This window comes from Carassius auratus, chromosome 17 (genome assembly GCF_003368295.1).
Source record: "Carassius auratus strain Wakin chromosome 17, ASM336829v1, whole genome shotgun sequence".
Lineage (NCBI taxonomy): Eukaryota > Metazoa > Chordata > Actinopteri > Cypriniformes > Cyprinidae > Carassius > Carassius auratus.
In genome coordinates this window covers 8,892,908-8,913,490 of record NC_039259.1, presented here as the reverse complement: position 1 = coordinate 8,913,490, position 20,583 = coordinate 8,892,908, and the positions used below count along the sequence as shown (strand labels likewise).

Genomic DNA, 20,583 nt, shown 5'->3' with positions numbered 1-20,583 from the left:
CACTGTACGTTTCCTGCTGCAGAATCAGCTGTGATAGTACAACACTACTCAATAATAGTGCAGGAAATTGACAATGTACAGTATTTTAGTTCCATGATCATCAGTGGAAGAATACATTTTTTTTTAAATGTAACTGAATATCTCACTTCCCAGCTATAATTAAGAAATAATGAATAGTTATTTACCATAGCAAACTGAGAGGTTGAAATTCATAGTATCATAAATCAAGTTTGAATCACATACCTACAAAGACCCAGTTTGCGTGAAATCCTCTACGTGTGACACTGCTGTCACTGTAGAATAACACAGTCAGATCATTGCTGCTGGATCTGAAAGACTGGTTCCTGTACTCCCGTATTTCTCCCAGTAAGTGGTGGTGGGTAGAAGGACCATCATATACTTTGATGTAATCACAGCATGTCTCCAAACTATTAAGCACAGAGCAGAGAGAATCCATAATGTCCACATTAATATTATGGAGCAATGTTTCTTACAAAAAAATAAAAAAATAATAAAAAAATTCCATTAGAGTCTCAGTTACAAAATTAGAAAATTCTAATAGTGCCTTACACAACATCGGTGAAGGTCAGTGACACTGTCATGTTCCCTGTGCTATGAATGGTCCATGTGCAATATGAGTTATCAGGGTAGTTATTAGGGTACCAGGGACTGGACAAATCACCCATCCAGTCTGTCATATAGCCACCACATGATTCTACACATAGAGATGGAAGATGGAAAACAGAATAAAAAGCCAGTCACAACTGTAATTATGAGAGAAGGACTAGATAATTTGGCACAGCACAGTGGGAGAGTTTGAAATTGATAATATCACAGTTCTGTATATCTCTTTTTCAACACATACCTATAAAGACCCAGTTTGCGTGAAATCCTCTACGTGTGACACTGTGATCACTGTAGAATAACACAGTCAGATCATTGCTGCTGGATTTGAAAGACTGGTTCCTGTACTCCTGTATTTCTCCCAGAAATGGATGGAGGGTAGAAGGACCATCATATACTTTGATGTAATCACAGCATGTTTCCAAACTAGAAAGCAGAGGGAAGAAAGTAAAAAATACTTCACAAAAAGTGTTAGCAAATTTTACTTGCTTGAATGTGACGAATTCAGTATTTGATGTATTCAGTAAGTCAAAATACTTTCCTTTGACTGTGTAAATGATCTAGAGACAAAAAAGCATAATGAAAGTGTCGTACTCAACGTCAGTGAAGATCAGTGACACAGTTTGTGTTCCCTGTGCTGTGAATGGTCCAGGTGCATTGTGCGTTATTAGGGTAGTTATTAGGGTACCGGGGACTGAGTAATACACCCCTCCAATCTGTCAATTGCCACCACATGGTTCTTCAAACATGGAAAATGAGAATAAAAGAACTTGAACATCAGATAACCAGTGAATTAAGGTATTCCAATCTCTCTAGCATAATAAAATAATATTATTTAAAAAAAGCTACATTTGCATAATTCTATTTGAATAGGATTTGTTCATGTTTTAAAATAATTTAATACTGGCTATTAGCAGATTTAATAATATTGTCAGAGGAATGTGAAGACAGAATAACTACAGTATATGTTTTTAGTTCTCTGGTTCAGTTTAGATTGATGAGATGTTTATTTTTAATCCATGATTACAGAGTCAGTTGCAAGAACGATGTTTTGTACACTGTAATAGATTTAAAATAATTAACAGTTATCAAAATATTTTAAAATGGTTTCTTCTCAAAAAAACATTTTATGTCATTGTCTGTATGTGGTAAAAGCTGTGTAATGAGTGATTATAACTGCATATTATGCCTTTAATGTCAATCTTGTTTGAACTTTCCTCTAGGATCAAAGTCATTAGATACAAACTGTTTTTCTGTGAAGAACTTTTTCACTGATATAGCGAATAAAATATTTCAGATTACAGCAGTATTTTCTGTCTAATGAATAACTCATTGCAGACTCTGAGCAGCACATTACATTACCAGATGAATTGGTCTCTGGTGTGATAGTTGTATAGATAGTGTTGATGTTCCCAACATCTGAAATAGAAAAATATAATAAATACTTATTAATCAACAGACACACAAATGTAGCTGTATGAAGGTCACATGTAAATATGATTACCTGCACAGTAAGCCACAGCACACATAAATGGCCTGACAAATTCATAGACATGATAATCGCCTGACAAGCTTTCACTCTAATGGGAGTAGAATTGTAATAGCAGCAGTTATTGTTCCAGTGACCACAGACACCTCGGGTGACCACTCCATCCTCGACTTTTGGGTGTTCACCATTTAACCACAGTGGGGCATGAGTGCCACATTTGTACTCGTCAATACATGTGTTTGGCATCTGGGCACTCTGGCCATGAATGAAGAGACGATACCAGCCAAACCAATTCACATCCCGGTCACACATTAAGACAGAGTCATTCTGATAGTCAGTGGCTCTCCAAGGTTCGTCCAGTACAGTGTAGCTGTAGCAGGGGTCATCTGAGGGAGACTCTGTGTAATCATTCAAATCATTGAAAAAGAAAATTAAAGTGTTGGTGAACTAGTGTTTCGAGTATCTTCACAATCAGACACATTATAATCAGTATGTGTATTTTGTCTCAAATATTATACATTACTCTACTGTGGATTGATGGTTCCATGAAGAAATATTTGTTAGAAAAAAAGAAAGAAAAAAGAAACTTCACTGACAATTTATGAATTAATTTTGATAAACAAAAAGGATTAAATTCAGACTTTTTAATGACTTATTTTATAATATACTACTGACAAAATGAATGTTTCTTAACATGTTTTCATATTAGAATCCAATTAGTAAATTAATATTCAATTCAATTGTATGTTTTATGCTTTTGATTCACCACCCAAGCTCATAAAAGTGATTTATGTGTCAATAGTTTAAACGGGTCACTGTACGTTTCCTGCTGCAGAATCAGCTGTGATAGTACAACACTACTGAATAATAGTGCAGGAAATTGACAATGTACAGTATTTTAGTTCCATGATCATCAGTGGAAGAATACATTATTTAAAAAAAAATGGAACTGAATATCTCACATCCCAGCTATAATTAAGAAAGAATGCATAGAAAGGGAAGTAGTGGCCTAATGGTTAGAGGGTTGGACTCCCAATCGAAGGGTTGTGAGTTCTAGTCTCGGGCCGGACGGAATTGTGGGTGGGGTGAGTGCATGTACAGTTCTCTCTCCACCTTCAATACCACGACTTAGGTGCCCTTGAGCAAGGCATCGAACCCCCAACTGCTCCCCGGGTGCCGCAGCATAAATGGCTGCCCCCTGCTCCGGGTGTGTGCTCACAGTGTGTGTGTGTGTGTGTGTGTGTGTTCACTGCTCTGTGTGTGTGCATTTCGGATGGGTTAAATGCAGAGCACAAATTCTGAGTATGGGTCACCATACTTGGCTGAATGTCAATTCACTTCACTTCTAAAGTTACCATAGTAAACTAGGAGAGGTTGAAATTCATAGTATCATAAATCAAGTTTGAATCACATACCTACAAAGACCCAGTTTGCATGAAATCCTCTACGTGTGACACTGTGATCACTGTAGAATAACACAGTCAGATCATTGCTGCTGGATCTAAAAGACTGGTTCCTGTACTCCCGTATTTCTCCCAGTAAGGGGTGGTGGGTAGACGGACCATCATATACTTTGATGTAATCACAGCATGTTTCCAAACTAGAAAGCAGAGTGAAGAAAGATGTGCAAATGTATGCTTTTTCAATCATATATTTCATTCAAAAATATTAAAATACATACATTATTTGCAAAATACTTCACAAAAAGTGTTAGCAAATTTTACTTGCTTGAATGTACCGATTACAGTATTTTGTTGTATTCAGCAAATCAAAATACTTTCCTTTGACTGTGTAAATGATCTAGAGACAAAAAAGCATAATGAAAGTGTCGTACTCAACGTCAGTGAAGATCAGTGACACAGTTGTGTTCCCTGTGCTGTGAATGGTCCAGGTGCATTGTGCGTTATTAGGGTAGTTATTAGGGTACCGGGGACTGAGTAATACACCCCTCCAATCTGTCATATTGCCACCACATGGTTCTTTCAAACATGGAAAATCAAAATAAAAAGACTTAAAAATATCAGATAAACCAGTGAATTAAGGTATTAAAATCTCTCTAGCATAATAAAATAATATTATATAAAAAAATGTCCAATTAAAAATGAAAAAAGCTACATTTGCATAATTCTATTTGAATAGGATTTGTTCATGTTTTAAAATAATTTAATACTGGCTATTAGCAGATTTAATAATATTGTCAGAGGAATGTGAAGACAGAATAACTACAGTATATGTTTTTAGTTCTCTGGTTCAGTTTAGATTGATGAGATGTTTATTTTTAATCCATGATTACAGAGTCAGTTGCAAGAACGATGTTTTGTACACTGTAATAGATTTAAAATAATTAACAGTTATCAAAATATTTTAAAATGGTTTCTTCTCAAAAAACATTTTATGTCATTGTCTGTATGTGGTGAAAAGCTGTGTAATGAGTGATTATAACTGCATATTATGCCTTTAATGTCAATCTTTTTTGAACTTCCTCTAGGATCAAAGTCATTAGATACAAACTGTTTTTCTGTGAAGAACTTTTCATTGATATAGCTAATAAAATATTTCAGATTACAGCAGTATTTTCTGTCTAATGAATAACTCATTGCAGACTCTGAGCAGCACATTACATTACCAGATGAATTGGTCTCTGGTGTGATAGTTGTATAGATAGTGTTGATGTTCCCAACATCTGAAATAGAAAAATATAATAAATACTTATTAATCAACAGACACACAAATGTAGCTGTATGAAGGTCACATGTAAATATGATTACCTGCACAGTAAGCCACAGCACACATAAATGGCCTGACAAATTCATAGACATAATAATCGCCTGGACAGGCTTTCACTCTAATGGGAGTAGAATTGTAATAGCAGCAGTTATTGTTCCAGTGACCACAGACACCTCGGGTGACCACTCCATCCTCGACTTTTGGGTGTTCACCATTTAACCACAGTGGGGCATGAGTGCCACATTTGTACTCGTCAATACATGTGTTTGGCATCTGGGCACTCTGGCCATGAATGAAGAGACGATACCAGCCAAACCAATTCACATCCCGGTCACACATTAAGACAGAGTCATTCTGATAGTCAGTGGCTCTCCAAGGTTCGTCCAGTACAGTGTAGCTGTAGCAGGGGTCATCTGAGGGAGACTCTGTGTAATCATTCAAATCATTGAAAAAGAAAATTAAAGTGTTGGTGAACTAGTGTTTCGAGTATCTTCACAATCAGACACATTATAATCAGTATGTCTATTTTGTCTCAAATATTATACATTACTCTACCTGTGAATTTATGGTTCCATGAAGAAATATTTGTTAGAAAAAAAGAAAGAAAAAAGAAACTTACGAATTTAATTTGAATTATGAATTAATTTTGATAAATAAAAAGGATTAAATTCAGACTTTTTAATGACTTACTTTTATAATATACTACTGACAAAATGAATGTTTCTTAACATGTTGTCATATGAATATCAAATTAGAAACTACACTAAGTCTTAAGTTATACATAACCGTAAATTGTATGTTATCCTCTATGCTGTGTATGTTGTATCCACTAAAATAAGCATCTCATAAAAGTCATTCATGTCATGTGTTTGGATAACCATATCTGTACATTTTTCCAGTTAATATTATATGATGTATAATGAACCTTTTATGGAATACAAAGTAAAAGGTGTAAACATTTTTAAACATATGTTGAATGCTTTTTTTTTTATAAAACATACTGACAATTTATGTTTCTTTACATGTTTGCATATAAGAATCCAATTAGTAAATTAATATTCAATTCAATTGTATGTTTTATGTTTTTGATTCACCACCCAAGCTCATAAAAGTGATTTATGTGTCAATAGTTTAAACGGGTCACTGTACGTTTCCTGCTGCAGAATCAGCTGTGATAGTACAACACTACTGAATAATAGTGCAGGAAATTGACAATGTACAGTATTTTAGTTCCATGATCATCAGTGGAAGAATACATTATTTAAAAAAAAAAATGGAACTGAATATCTCACTTCCCAGCTATAATTAAGAAAGAATGAATAGAAAGTTACCATAATAAACTGGGAGGGGTTGAAATTCATAGTATCATAAATCAAGTTTGAATCACATACCTACAAAGACCCAGTTTGCGTGAAATCCTCTACGTGTGACACTGCTGTCACTGTAGAATAACACAGTCAGATCATTGCTGCTGGATCTAAAGACTGGTTCCTGTACTCCCGTATTTCTCCCAGTAAGGGGTGGTGGGTAGAAGGACCATCATATACTTTGATGTAATCACAGCATGTCTCCAAACTATTAAGCACAGAGCAGAGAGAATCCATATTGTCCACATTAATATTATGGAGCAATGTTTCTTACAAAAAAAATAAAATAAATGTAATAGGTTTCATTAGAGTCTCAGTTACAAAATTAGAAATATCAAATAGTGCCCTACACAACATCGGGGAAGGTCAGTGACACTGTCATGTTCCCTGTGCTATGAATGGTCCATGTGCAATATGAGTTATCAGGGTAGTTATTAGGGTACCAGGGACTGGACAAATCACCCATCCAGTCTGTCATATAGCCACCACATGATTCTACACATAGAGATGGAAGATGGAAAACAGAATAAAAAGCCAGTCACAACTGTAATTATGAGAGAAGGACTAGATAATTTGGCACAGCACAGTGGGAGAGTTTGAAATTGATAATATCACAGTTCTGTATATCTCTTTTCAACACATACCTATAAAGACCCAGTTTGCGTGAAATCCTCTGTGTGTGACACTGTGATCACTGTAGAATAACACAGTCAGATCATTGCTGCTGGATCTGAAAGACTGGTTCCTGTACTCCTGTATTTCTCCCAGAAATGGATGGAGGGTAGAAGGACCATCATATACTTTGATGTAATCACAGCATGTTTCCAAACTAGAAAGCAGAGGGAAGAAAGTAAAAAATACTTCACAAAAAGTGTTAGCAAATTTTACTTGCTTGAATGTACCGATTACAGTATTTTGTTGTATTCAGCAAATCAAAATACTTTCCTTTGACTGTGTAAATGATCTAGAGACAAAAAAGCATAATGAAAGTGTCGTACTCAACGTCAGTGAAGATCAGTGACACAGTTGTGTTCCCTGTGCTGTGAATGGTCCAGGTGCATTGTGCGTTATTAGGGTAGTTATTAGGGTACCGGGGACTGAGTAATACACCCCTCCAATCTGTCATATTGCCACCACATGGTTCTTCAAACATGGAAAATCAAAATAAAAAGACTTAAAAATATCAGATAACCAGTGAATTAAGGTATTAAAATCTCTCTAGCATAATAAAATAATATTATATAAAAAATGTCCAATTAAAAATGAAAAAAGCTACATTTGCATAATTCTATTTGAATAGGATTTGTTCATGTTTTAAAATAATTTAATACTGGCTATTAGCAGATTTAATAATATTGTCAGAGGAATGTGAAGACAGAATAACTACAGTATATGTTTTTAGTTCTCTGGTTCAGTTTAGATTGATGAGATGTTTATTTTTAATCCATGATTACAGAGTCAGTTGCAAGAACGATGTTTTGTACACTGTAATAGATTTAAAATAATTAACAGTTATCAAAATATTTTAAAATGGTTTCTTCTCAAAAAACATTTTATGTCATTGTCTGTATGTGGTGAAAAGCTGTGTAATGAGTGATTATAACTGCATATTATGCCTTTAATGTCAATCTTTTTTGAACTTCCTCTAGGATCAAAGTCATTAGATACAAACTGTTTTTCTGTGAAGAACTTTTCATTGATATAGCTAATAAAATATTTCAGATTACAGCAGTATTTTCTGTCTAATGAATAACTCATTGCAGACTCTGAGCAGCACATTACATTACCAGATGAATTGGTCTCTGGTGTGATAGTTGTATAGATAGTGTTGATGTTCCCAACATCTGAAATAGAAAAATATAATAAATACTTATTAATCAACAGACACACAAATGTAGCTGTATGAAGGTCACATGTAAATATGATTACCTGCACAGTAAGCCACAGCACACATAAATGGCCTGACAAATTCATAGACATAATAATCGCCTGGACAGGCTTTCACTCTAATGGGAGTAGAATTGTAATAGCAGCAGTTATTGTTCCAGTGACCACAGACACCTCGGGTGACCACTCCATCCTCGACTTTTGGGTGTTCACCATTTAACCACAGTGGGGCATGAGTGCCACATTTGTACTCGTCAATACATGTGTTTGGCATCTGGGCACTCTGGCCATGAATGAAGAGACGATACCAGCCAAACCAATTCACATCCCGGTCACACATTAAGACAGAGTCATTCTGATAGTCAGTGGCTCTCCAAGGTTCGTCCAGTACAGTGTAGCTGTAGCAGGGGTCATCTGAGGGAGACTCTGTGTAATCATTCAAATCATTGAAAAAGAAAATTAAAGTGTTGGTGAACTAGTGTTTCGAGTATCTTCACAATCAGACACATTATAATCAGTATGTCTATTTTGTCTCAAATATTATACATTACTCTACCGTGAATTTATGGTTCCATGAAGAAATATTTGTTAGAAAAAAAGAAAGAAAAAAGAAACTTACGAATTTAATTTGAATTATGAATTAATTTTGATAAATAAAAAGGATTAAATTCAGACTTTTTAATGACTTACTTTTATAATATACTACTGACAAAATGAATGTTTCTTAACATGTTGTCATATGAATATCAAATTAGAAACTACACTAAGTCTTAAGTTATACATAACCGTAAATTGTATGTTATCCTCTATGCTGTGTATGTTGTATCCACTAAAATAAGCATCTCATAAAAGTCATTCATGTCATGTGTTTGGATAACCATATCTGTACATTTTTCCAGTTAATATTATATGATGTATAATGAACCTTTTATGGATTACAAAGTAAAAGGTGTAAACATTTTTAAACATATGTTGAATGCTTTTTTTTTATAAAACATACTGACAATTTATGTTTCTTTACATGTTTTCATATTAGAATCCAATTAGTAAATTAATATTCAATTCAATTGTATGTTTTATGTTTTTGATTCACCACCCAAGCTCATAAAAGTGATTTATGTGTCAATAGTTTAAACGGGTCACTGTACGTTTCCTGCTGCAGAATCAGCTGTGATAGTACAACACTACTGAATAATAGTGCAGGAAATTGACAATGTACAGTATTTTAGTTCCATGATCATCAGTGGAAGAATACATTATTTAAAAAAAAAAATGGAACTGAATATCTCACTTCCCAGCTATAATTAAGAAAGAATGAATAGAAAGTTACCATAATAAACTGGGAGGGGTTGAAATTCATAGTATCATAAATCAAGTTTGAATCACATACCTACAAAGACCCAGTTTGCGTGAAATCCTCTACGTGTGACACTGCTGTCACTGTAGAATAACACAGTCAGATCATTGCTGCTGGATCTAAGACTGGTTCCTGTACTCCCGTATTTCTCCCAGTAAGGGGTGGTGGGTAGAAGGACCATCATATACTTTGATGTAATCACAGCATGTCTCCAAACTATTAAGCACAGAGCAGAGAGAATCCATATTGTCCACATTAATATTATGGAGCAATGTTTCTTACAAAAAAAATAAAATAAATGTAATAGGTTTCATTAGAGTCTCAGTTACAAAATTAGAAATATCAAATAGTGCCCTACACAACATCGGGGAAGGTCAGTGACACTGTCATGTTCCCTGTGCTATGAATGGTCCATGTGCAATATGAGTTATCAGGGTAGTTATTAGGGTACCAGGGACTGGACAAATCACCCATCCAGTCTGTCATATAGCCACCACATGATTCTACACATAGAGATGGAAGATGAAAAACAGAATAAAAAGCCAGTCACAACTGTAATTATGAGAGAAGGACTAGATAATTTGGCACAGCACAGTGGGAGAGTTTGAAATTGATAATATCACAGTTCTGTATATCTCTTTTCAACACATACCTATAAAGACCCAGTTTGCGTGAAATCCTCTGTGTGTGACACTGTGATCACTGTAGAATAACACAGTCAGATCATTGCTGCTGGATCTGAAAGACTGGTTCCTGTACTCCTGTATTTCTCCCAGAAATGGATGGAGGGTAGAAGGACCATCATATACTTTGATGTAATCACAGCATGTTTCCAAACTAGAAAGCAGAGGGAAGAAAGTAAAAAATACTTCACAAAAAGTGTTAGCAAATTTTACTTGCTTGAATGTACCGATTACAGTATTTTGTTGTATTCAGCAAATCAAAATACTTTCCTTTGACTGTGTAAATGATCTAGAGACAAAAAAGCATAATGAAAGTGTCGTACTCAACGTCAGTGAAGATCAGTGACACAGTTGTGTTCCCTGTGCTGTGAATGGTCCAGGTGCATTGTGCGTTATTAGGGTAGTTATTAGGGTACCGGGGACTGAGTAATACACCCCTCCAATCTGTCATATTGCCACCACATGGTTCTTCAAACATGGAAAATCAAAATAAAAAGACTTAAAAATATCAGATAACCAGTGAATTAAGGTATTAAAATCTCTCTAGCATAATAAAATAATATTATATAAAAAAATGTCCAATTAAAAATGAAAAAAGCTACATTTGCATAATTCTATTTGAATAGGATTTGTTCATGTTTTAAAATAATTTAATACTGGCTATTAGCAGATTTAATAATATTGTCAGAGGAATGTGAAGACAGAATAACTACAGTATATGTTTTTAGTTCTCTGGTTCAGTTTAGATTGATGAGATGTTTATTTTTAATCCATGATTACAGAGTCAGTTGCAAGAACGATGTTTTGTACACTGTAATAGATTTAAAATAATTAACAGTTATCAAAATATTTTAAAATGGTTTCTTCTCAAAAAACATTTTATGTCATTGTCTGTATGTGGTGAAAAGCTGTGTAATGAGTGATTATAACTGCATATTATGCCTTTAATGTCAATCTTTTTTGAACTTCCTCTAGGATCAAAGTCATTAGATACAAACTGTTTTTCTGTGAAGAACTTTTCATTGATATAGCTAATAAAATATTTCAGATTACAGCAGTATTTTCTGTCTAATGAATAACTCATTGCAGACTCTGAGCAGCACATTACATTACCAGATGAATTGGTCTCTGGTGTGATAGTTGTATAGATAGTGTTGATGTTCCCAACATCTGAAATAGAAAAATATAATAAATACTTATTAATCAACAGACACACAAATGTAGCTGTATGAAGGTCACATGTAAATATGATTACCTGCACAGTAAGCCACAGCACACATAAATGGCCTGACAAATTCATAGACATAATAATCGCCTGGACAGGCTTTCACTCTAATGGGAGTAGAATTGTAATAGCAGCAGTTATTGTTCCAGTGACCACAGACACCTCGGGTGACCACTCCATCCTCGACTTTTGGGTGTTCACCATTTAACCACAGTGGGGCATGAGTGCCACATTTGTACTCGTCAATACATGTGTTTGGCATCTGGGCACTCTGGCCATGAATGAAGAGACGATACCAGCCAAACCAATTCACATTCCGGTCACACATTAAGACAGAGTCATTCTGATAGTCAGTGGCTCTCCAAGGTTCGTCCAGTACAGTGTAGCTGTAGCAGGGGTCATCTGAGGGAGACTCTGTGTAATCATTCAAATCATTGAAAAAGAAAATTAAAGTGTTGGTGAACTAGTGTTTCGAGTATCTTCACAATCAGACACATTATAATCAGTATGTGTATTTTGTCTCAAATATTATACATTACTCTACTGTGAATTTATGGTTCCATGAAGAAATATTTGTTAGAAAAAAAGAAAGAAAAAAGAAACTTACGAATTTAATTTGAATTATGAATTATGAATTAATTTTGATAAATAAAAAGGATTAAATTCAGACTTTTTAATGACTTACTTTTATAATATACTACTGACAAAATGAATGTTTCTTAACATGTTGTCATATGAATATCAAATTAGAAACTACACTAAGTCTTAAGTTATACATAACCGTAAATTGTATGTTATCCTCTATGCTGTGTATGTTGTATCCACTAAAATAAGCATCTCATAAAAGTCATTCATGTCATGTGTTTGGATAACCATATCTGTACATTTTTCCAGTTAATATTATATGATGTATAATGAACCTTTTATGGATTACAAAGTAAAAGGTGTAAACATTTTTAAACATATGTTGAATGCTTTTTTTTTTATAAAACATACTGACAATTTATGTTTCTTTACATGTTTTCATATTAGAATCCAATTAGTAAATTAATATTCAATTCAATTGTATGTTTTATGCTTTTGATTCACCACCCAAGCTCATAAAAGTGATTTATGTGTCAATAGTTTAAACGGGTCACTGTACGTTTCCTGCTGCAGAATCAGCTGTGATAGTACAACACTACTGAATAATAGTGCAGGAAATTGACAATGTACAGTATTTTAGTTCCATGATCATCAGTGGAAGAATACATTATTTAAAAAAAAAAATGGAACTGAATATCTCACTTCCCAGCTATAATTAAGAAAGAATGAATAGAAAGTTACCATAATAAACTGGGAGGGGTTGAAATTCATAGTATCATAAATCAAGTTTGAATCACATACCTACAAAGACCCAGTTTGCGTGAAATCCTCTACGTGTGACACTGTGATCACTGTAGAATAACACAGTCAGATCATTGCTGCTGGATCTGAAAGACTGGTTCCTGTACTCCTGTATTTCTCCCAGTAAGGGGTGGTGGGTAGAAGGACCATCATATACTTTGATGTAATCACAGCATGTCTCCAAACTATTAAGCACAGAGCAGAGAGAATCCATATTGGCCACATTAATATTATGGAGCAATGTTTCTTACAAAAAAAAATAAAATAAATGTAATAGGTTTCATTAGAGTCTCAGTTACAAAATTAGAAATATCAAATAGTGCCCTACACAACATCGGTGAAAGTCAGTGACACTGTCATGTTCCCTGTGCTATGAATGGTCCATGTGCAATATGAGTTATCAGGGTAGTTATTAGGGTACCAGGGACTGGACAAATCACCCATCCAGTCTGTCATATAGCCACCACATGATTCTACACATAGAGATGGAAGATGGAAAACAGAATAAAAAGCCAGTCACAACTGTAATTATGAGAGAAGGACTAGATAATTTGGCACAGCACAGTGGGAGAGTTTGAAATTGATAATATCACAGTTCTGTATATCTCTTTTCAACACATACCTATAAAGACCCAGTTTGCTTGAAATCCTCTGTGTGTGACACTGTGATCACTGTAGAATAACACAGTCAGATCATTGCTGCTGGATCTGAAAGACTGGTTCCTGTACTCCTGTATTTCTCCCAGAAATGGATGGAGGGTAGAAGGACCATCATATACTTTGATGTAATCACAGCATGTTTCCAAACTAGAAAGCAGAGGGAAGAAAGTAAAAAATACTTCACAAAAAGTGTTAGCAAATTTTACTTGCTTGAATGTGACGAATTCAGTATTTTGTTGTATTCAGCAAATCAAAATACTTTCCTTTGACTGTGTAAATGATGTAGAGACAAAAAAGCATAATGAAAGTGTCGTACTCAACGTCAGTGAAGATCAGTGACACAGTTGTGTTCCCTGTGCTGTGAATGGTCCAGGTGCATTGTGCGTTATTAGGGTAGTTATTAGGGTACCGGGGACTGAGTAATACACCCCTCCAATCTGTCATATTGCCACCACATGGTTCTTCAAACATGGAAAATCAAAATAAAAAGACTTAAAAATATCAGATAACCAGTGAATTAAGGTATTAAAATCTCTCTAGCATAATAAAATAATATTATATAAAAAAATGTCCAATTAAAAATGAAAAAAGCTACATTTGCATAATTCTATTTGAATAGGATTTGTTCATGTTTTAAAATAATTTAATACTGGCTATTAGCAGATTTAATAATATTGTCAGTCAGAGGAATGTGAAGACAGAATAACTACAGTATATGTTTTTAGTTCTCTGGTTCAGTTTAGATTGATGAGATGTTTATTTTTAATCCATGATTACAGAGTCAGTTGCAAGAACGGTGTTTTGTACACTGTAATAGATTTAAAATAATTAACAGTTATCAAAATATTTTAAAATGGTTTCTTCTCAAAAAACATTTTATGTCATTGTCTGTATGTGGTGAAAAGCTGTGGAATGAGTGAATATAACTGCATATTATGCCTTTAATGTAAATCTTATTTGAACTTCCTCTAGGATCAAAGTCATTAGATACAAACTGTTTTTCTGTGAAGAACTTTTCACTGATATAGCTAATAAAATATTTCAGATTACAGCAGTATTTTCTGTCTAATGAATAACTCATTTCAGACTCTGAGCAGCACATTACATTACCAGATGAATTGGTCTCTGGTGTGATAGTTGTATAGATAGTGTTGATGTTCCCAACATCTGAAATAGAAAAATATAATAAATACTTATTAATCAACAGACACACAAATGTAGCTGTTTGAAGGTCACATGTAAATATGATTACCTGCACAGTAAGCCACAGCACACATAAATGGCCTGACAAATTCATAGACATAATAATCGCCTGGACAGGCTTTCACTCTAATGGGAGTAGAATTGTAATAGCAGCAGTTATTGTTCCAGTGACCACAGACACCTCGGGTGACCACTCCATCCTCGACTTTTGGGTGTTCACCATTTAACCACAGTGGGGCATGAGTGCCACATTTGTACTCGTCAATACATGTGTTTGGCATCTGGGCACTCTGGCCATGAATGAAGAGACGATACCAGCCAAACCAATTCACATCCCGGTCACACATTAAGACAGAGTCATTCTGATAGTCAGTGGCTCTCCAAGGTTCGTCCAGTACAGTGTAGCTGTAGCAGGGGTCATCTGAGGGAGACTCTGTGTAATCATTCAAATCATTGAAAAAGAAAATTAAAGTGTGGCTGAACTAGTGTTTCGAGTATCTTCACAATCAGACACATTATAATCAGTATGTGTATTTTGTCTCAAGTATTACACACAACTCTACTGTGGATTGAATTCAATAAGTAACTATAATAAATGTTAAGTAATACATAACCTTAAATTGTATGTTATACTCTATGCTGTGTATGTTGTATCCACTATAAACATCCATCTCATAAAAGTCATTAATGTCATAATTGTTTATACTTAATTGATCATGCTGTGTGATTTAGATTATTATTAGTATTATTTTATGTTTCTCATAAGAATCATTACTTTGAAATAAGATTGCGCTGGTCCGTATGTTTCTGATTAACTAAAAGCACATCTACTTGGTAATCAGACAACACTGGTCCCTGTACGTTTCCAGCTGGAGATTCAGCTAATATTACATCACCACTAAATAATAGTGCAGGAAACTGACAATGTACAGTATTTTAGTTCCAACCGGCATTTTTAGAAATGGAACTCTTAATATCTTGTTTCCCAACCATAATTTATAAAGAATGAATAGCAAGTTGCTATAGCAAACTAGGAGAGGTTGAAATTCATAATATCATAGATCAAGTTCTGTTCATGCTTTTAAACATACCTACAAAGACCCATTTTGCGTGAAATCCTCTACGTGTGACACTGTGATCACTGTAGAATAACAGAGTCAGATCATTGCTGCTGGATTTGAAAGACTGGTTCCTGTACTCCCGTATTTCTCCCAGTAAGGGGTGGTGGGTAGAAGGACCATCATATACTTTGATGTAATCACAGCATGTTTCCAAACTAGAAAGCAGATAGAAACAACCATATATTTCATCCAATAACATTTAAATACATACATTATTTACAAAATACTTCACAAAAACTTTTATCACTTTCTACTTGCTTGAATTTTACTATCTTAGAATTCTGTTTCATTCAGTAGATTAAAACAACTTAATTTGACTGTGTAAATCCTGATCCAGAGACACAAAACATAATGAAAGTGTCTTACTCAACGTCAGTGAAGATCAGTGACACAGTTGTGTTCCCTGTGCTGTGAATGGTCCAGGTGCATTGTGCGTTATTAGGGTAGTTATTAGGGTACCGGGGACTGAGTAATACACCCCTCCAATCTGTCATATTGCCACCACATGGTTCTTCATGTTAACATGGAAAACAAAAATAAAAATACTTAAACATCAGATAATAATCAGATTTTTTTTACTCAATTTTGCTTAATATTCTTTTTGTAAGATTTGTTTTAAAATAAGTTAATACTGGCAATAAGCAGACAGGAATGCTATAACACATTTTTTTCTTTCCTCCATTGCTAGCTAATAATATTCTCTAATGAATCTGAAGACTGAATAACTAGTATTCAAAAGTATATGTTATATACTCAGGTTTAACGCTCCCCCCAGACAGACAGCTGCGGATGGATAGATAGACAGACAGTTACACGATACCTGAAAAACCTTCAGTGAAATGAAGCCAGTTATCTATAAAAACAAAATAAATACATCATGCAAACCAATGTTTCAACATTATATAAAAGTATGCATAAAACAGCCATGTTTTACATTATAATGTTAACTGATGTTTACCTGTTGTCCATGATCCAATGGTATTTGCTGTAACATGACATAAAGACATAACATTTCTTGTTTTTTTCTGTACAGTATGTGCAATGTATTAAATGTTATGATTATAGAATAAGCACTATAAGAAATTATATTTCATTTGAGCAACAAATATGATGTTGAAGCTAGCAGCTGTTTTTCATATATTGTTCAAACAGTATAATATATACTCCAGTCTTCAGTGAATAATGATCTTACCTTGAAAGGCAGTTAGAAGCAGACAGAAAAGGAGAGACAGACCTTCCATCTTTCTCTTCTGATCAAGTTTGTCTTTCAACCATCATTTATATACTCGAAACCACAAGAAGGATTTCTGTGTGACACATTAACATCCTGGAGCTTCTGATCGAAAAATATTAATAGAGCACCATAATCGTGGAAAAGACACAGCTGAATATTAAGCCACTTTTATTACTCTTGATTCTCTATTGATTTATTGATACTTCTGTTGACATAAAGTTTGGGATTATGTTAAAGATATCATACACTATTGAAAGAGAACTTAACTGAGCTGGACAATGACATCCCTGAATCAGTGATGAACTGTTTTTAACTGAAAAATCGACTGTTACTGATGTCCTCTTTTTAAAGCTGCATTATGGCAAAATTGAATATTGTTTGCATTATTGACACACTATCTTCCTGTTTAACAATGTAAAGCTGATATGAGACAATCTGTATCTTGTATCAATCTTGTATAAAGTGCTATATAAATAAAGGTAACTTGACATAACATACTACCTTTAATATATTTTGGCCTTCATGTAACGTTGTCACCTTCAGGCAAGGATGAAAATATGAAGAAAATATGAAGATCTTTGTGGCAAGTGGCAACCTTTTCATCAAAATCAACACAACAATCCAGACAGCACAGGAGCAACAAAGAGCAACCTAACAAGCTTACATTACTCAAAACAATACTGGACGATGAACAGAAATTAACTCAGAAGAACCATGACTTTATTATGGGGTCTGTTCCCCCTTGGTTGAAATCCTTTTCTTGGGTCTAGTGCCTTGTGCTTCAACCTGGTAGGCCTGTGCATTAATTCGATACGGACTAAAACTGAACCAAAGCGGAACATACATGTGACAAATTTACCCCTAATATCAGTTTTTACCATTAGCTTACAAAATCCAGTTACAGTTTTACAAAAATATGAAATTCATTTATGAAACAAAAGTGAGCAATACTACAATGTGACAAGTAACATGAAAGTAGCACCAAAATAAAGAGAGTGTTTTACTATAAGTAAAGGACATAAGGGATACATTTCAATATATTTCAAATTATAAAAAAAAAAAAAAAAAAAAAAAAAATGTTTTGATAAGCAAAGCGCTGCCAAAGCACTATTTGGGCTGAATATACTGTATGAAATACGGTCATAAACATTATCTGTCCTAAAGTCACTGGATACCCCACTATTATTAACTTTGAGTCAACAGAGAAAAAATATACTGCATCCAGCTGTGTTGTTTCCACAATTAGCCTATGTAGTTAAGTTATAACACAGTTATTTAAAGTTAGAACAATGATACCTTTGCAAATAATTAGCTAATGATTACAGCAGACAATGTACAAGGTACATAGTCAAGTCAAGTCTGCCTTATTGTCAATTCTTCCACATCTCCAGTACATACAAAGAATTGAAATTGTGTTCCTCTCAGACCCATGGTGCATACAGATAACACTAACAGTAGAGCCTAAAAAACTAGATCAAATATAAAATACAAACCCAATGATGTGGAAGTTCAATATTTTATTCAGAATACAACATAGATGACATATCAAATGTTTAAACAGAGAAAATTTATAATTTTAAGGGAAAAATAAGTTGATTTTAAAATTAATGGTATCAACACATCTCAAAAAAGTTGGGACAAGGCCTTGTTTACCACTCTGTGGCATCCCCTCTTCTTTTTATAACAGTCTGCAAACGTCTGGAGACTGAGGAGAGAAGTTGCTCAAGTTTAGGAATAGGAATGTTGTCCCATTCTTGTCTAACACAGGCTCAGTTGTCTTAGGTCTTCTTTATCCCATCTTCCTCTTTATGATGCGCCAAAGGTTTTCTATGGGTGAAAGATCTGGACTGCAGGCTGGCCATTTCAGTACCCGGATCCTTCTTCTACGCAGCCATCATGTTGTAATTGATGCAGTATGTGGTCTGGCATTGTCATGTTGGAAAATGCAAGGTCTTCCCTGAAAGAGACGACGTCTGGTTGGGAGCATATGTTGTTCTAGAACTTGGATATACCTTTCAGCATTGATGGTGCCTTTCCAGATGTGTACGCTGCCCATGCCACACTCACTCATGCAACCCCATACCATCAGAGATGCAGGATTCTGAACTGAGTGCTGATAACAACTTGTGTTGTCCTTGTCCTCTTTAGTCCGGATGACATGACATCCCAGTTTTCCAAAAAGAACTTCAAATTTTGATTTGTCTGACCACAGAACAGTTTTCCACTTTGCCACAATTTTAAATGAGCCTTGGCCCAGAGAAAATGCCTGCACTTCTGGATCATGTTTGGCTTCTTTTTTGACCTATGGCATCATTGTAGGAATTGGTTATTTTCTGCCCATCTTGACTTCTGAGAGACACTCCCACTCTGAGAGGGTCTTTTTACACCTAATCATGTTGCCAATGGACCTAATAAGTTGCAAATTGGTCCTCCAGCTGTTTCATATATGCACATTTATCTTTTCCGGCCTCTTATTGCTACCTTTTAGATTTTTTTTTAGACATACCTTTTTTGGAATGTGTAGCTCTCATTAAATCCAAAATGAGCCAATGCCTTACTTTCAACATTTTATATGTTATCTATTTTACAATAAGGGCATGTAAAAAAATAGTAAAAATAAAAATATAGTTAAATAAAGATTACTTTGCACTGAGGATGTAATAAAATTGAATGCATATATCAATAAAAAGGTGTGTAAAATACAAAATAGTATTTAGAATTTCTATTATCTTTGTTTGAGTGATAAAGAAGACCTAAGTATACAATTTAAGCCATATCTTATAAATATGTGACTCATTTAGAGGAAATATGATTAAATAAATCATTGAGACATAAAAGTTACTGTATAACAGGAATGACCCTTATAAGCATGTCCCAGCCATGTTTCTCACTTGTTGCAGTTCCCTTAATGTGGCTTGTGCGTATTTGCTGCACAAAGCTTTGACCACTGTGGTAATTAACATATGAATTGACACCATTAGTAAACATAATATGTTATTATGTTACAGAAATACACTGCAAATACTCACAACACAACCAAATACAGAAATGTGCAGCAAATACGCACAGGCCACATTAAGGGAACCACAACAAGTAAGAAACATGGCTAGGACATGCTTAATTAGGGCCATTCCTGTTATCAAAACTCGATCTTGGAGGTAAAAACAAAGACCACCCAGTAGGCTGAGCATGGAAATATTAAAATGTTTAATACAATTAATGCAGCATCAATTTCTCCCATAATAATTACCATCATAAAAAAAAAAAAGGCATCACAGTGCACTGTTCCTTCTTGTGATGGTTTTTGTGTTTGTTTGTTAATCTAGATAATCCAAATGATTTATAACATCTTTATTTTTAATCAAATATAAATGAAACATAATTAATTATGTCTGTCCTAATTAGTCATTATTTCTCTAGTCATCTGAACAGAAAATTGTTTTGCCACCATGATTGATTGTGATAAGAAACCACATAGCTATTTTTTGTGTCCCTCCCCCAAAGAAAAACTAGATTATTTATTTATTTATTGGTATCGTATACAGGTGATAGGTGCAGCTCCACACATTATAGGTGGAAAACCATGCAAGACAATGATGGAAAGCATCCATTTTCCGAGC

General features: G+C 34.5%; 4 protein-coding genes across 4 annotated transcripts; all 4 read right to left on the bottom strand.

The window, feature by feature from the left end:
• Positions 1–531: 531 nt before the first annotated feature.
• LOC113117895 (deleted in malignant brain tumors 1 protein-like) lies at positions 532–6,302 on the bottom strand. Its single transcript, XM_026286806.1, has 6 exons — positions 6,232–6,302; positions 4,882–5,265; positions 4,740–4,796; positions 3,948–4,092; positions 866–1,050; positions 532–715 (listed from the first exon to the last, which is right to left on the bottom strand). Exons 2-6 carry the CDS (start codon positions 5,177–5,179, stop codon positions 567–569), a joined length of 834 nt encoding a protein of 277 aa, XP_026142591.1. The 5' UTR covers positions 5,180–5,265; positions 6,232–6,302; the 3' UTR covers positions 532–566.
• A 172-nt stretch (positions 6,303–6,474) lies between these two features.
• LOC113117894 (deleted in malignant brain tumors 1 protein-like) lies at positions 6,475–9,555 on the bottom strand. Its single transcript, XM_026286805.1, has 6 exons — positions 9,485–9,555; positions 8,137–8,520; positions 7,995–8,051; positions 7,206–7,350; positions 6,852–7,036; positions 6,475–6,702 (listed from the first exon to the last, which is right to left on the bottom strand). Exons 2-6 carry the CDS (start codon positions 8,432–8,434, stop codon positions 6,554–6,556), a joined length of 834 nt encoding a protein of 277 aa, XP_026142590.1. The 5' UTR covers positions 8,435–8,520; positions 9,485–9,555; the 3' UTR covers positions 6,475–6,553.
• A 171-nt stretch (positions 9,556–9,726) lies between these two features.
• On the bottom strand, positions 9,727–12,877 carry LOC113117893 (deleted in malignant brain tumors 1 protein-like). Its single transcript, XM_026286804.1, has 6 exons — positions 12,746–12,877; positions 11,390–11,773; positions 11,248–11,304; positions 10,458–10,602; positions 10,104–10,288; positions 9,727–9,954 (listed from the first exon to the last, which is right to left on the bottom strand). The coding sequence occupies exons 2-6, from the start codon at positions 11,685–11,687 to the stop codon at positions 9,806–9,808; spliced, it is 834 nt and encodes a 277-aa protein (XP_026142589.1). The 5' UTR covers positions 11,688–11,773; positions 12,746–12,877; the 3' UTR covers positions 9,727–9,805.
• LOC113117851 (deleted in malignant brain tumors 1 protein-like) lies at positions 12,643–15,037 on the bottom strand. Its single transcript, XM_026286776.1, has 7 exons — positions 14,658–15,037; positions 14,516–14,572; positions 13,722–13,866; positions 13,368–13,552; positions 13,074–13,218; positions 12,746–12,930; positions 12,643–12,653 (listed from the first exon to the last, which is right to left on the bottom strand). The coding sequence occupies exons 1-7, from the start codon at positions 14,953–14,955 to the stop codon at positions 12,643–12,645; spliced, it is 1,026 nt and encodes a 341-aa protein (XP_026142561.1). The 5' UTR covers positions 14,956–15,037.
• Positions 15,038–20,583: the final 5,546 nt, after the last annotated feature.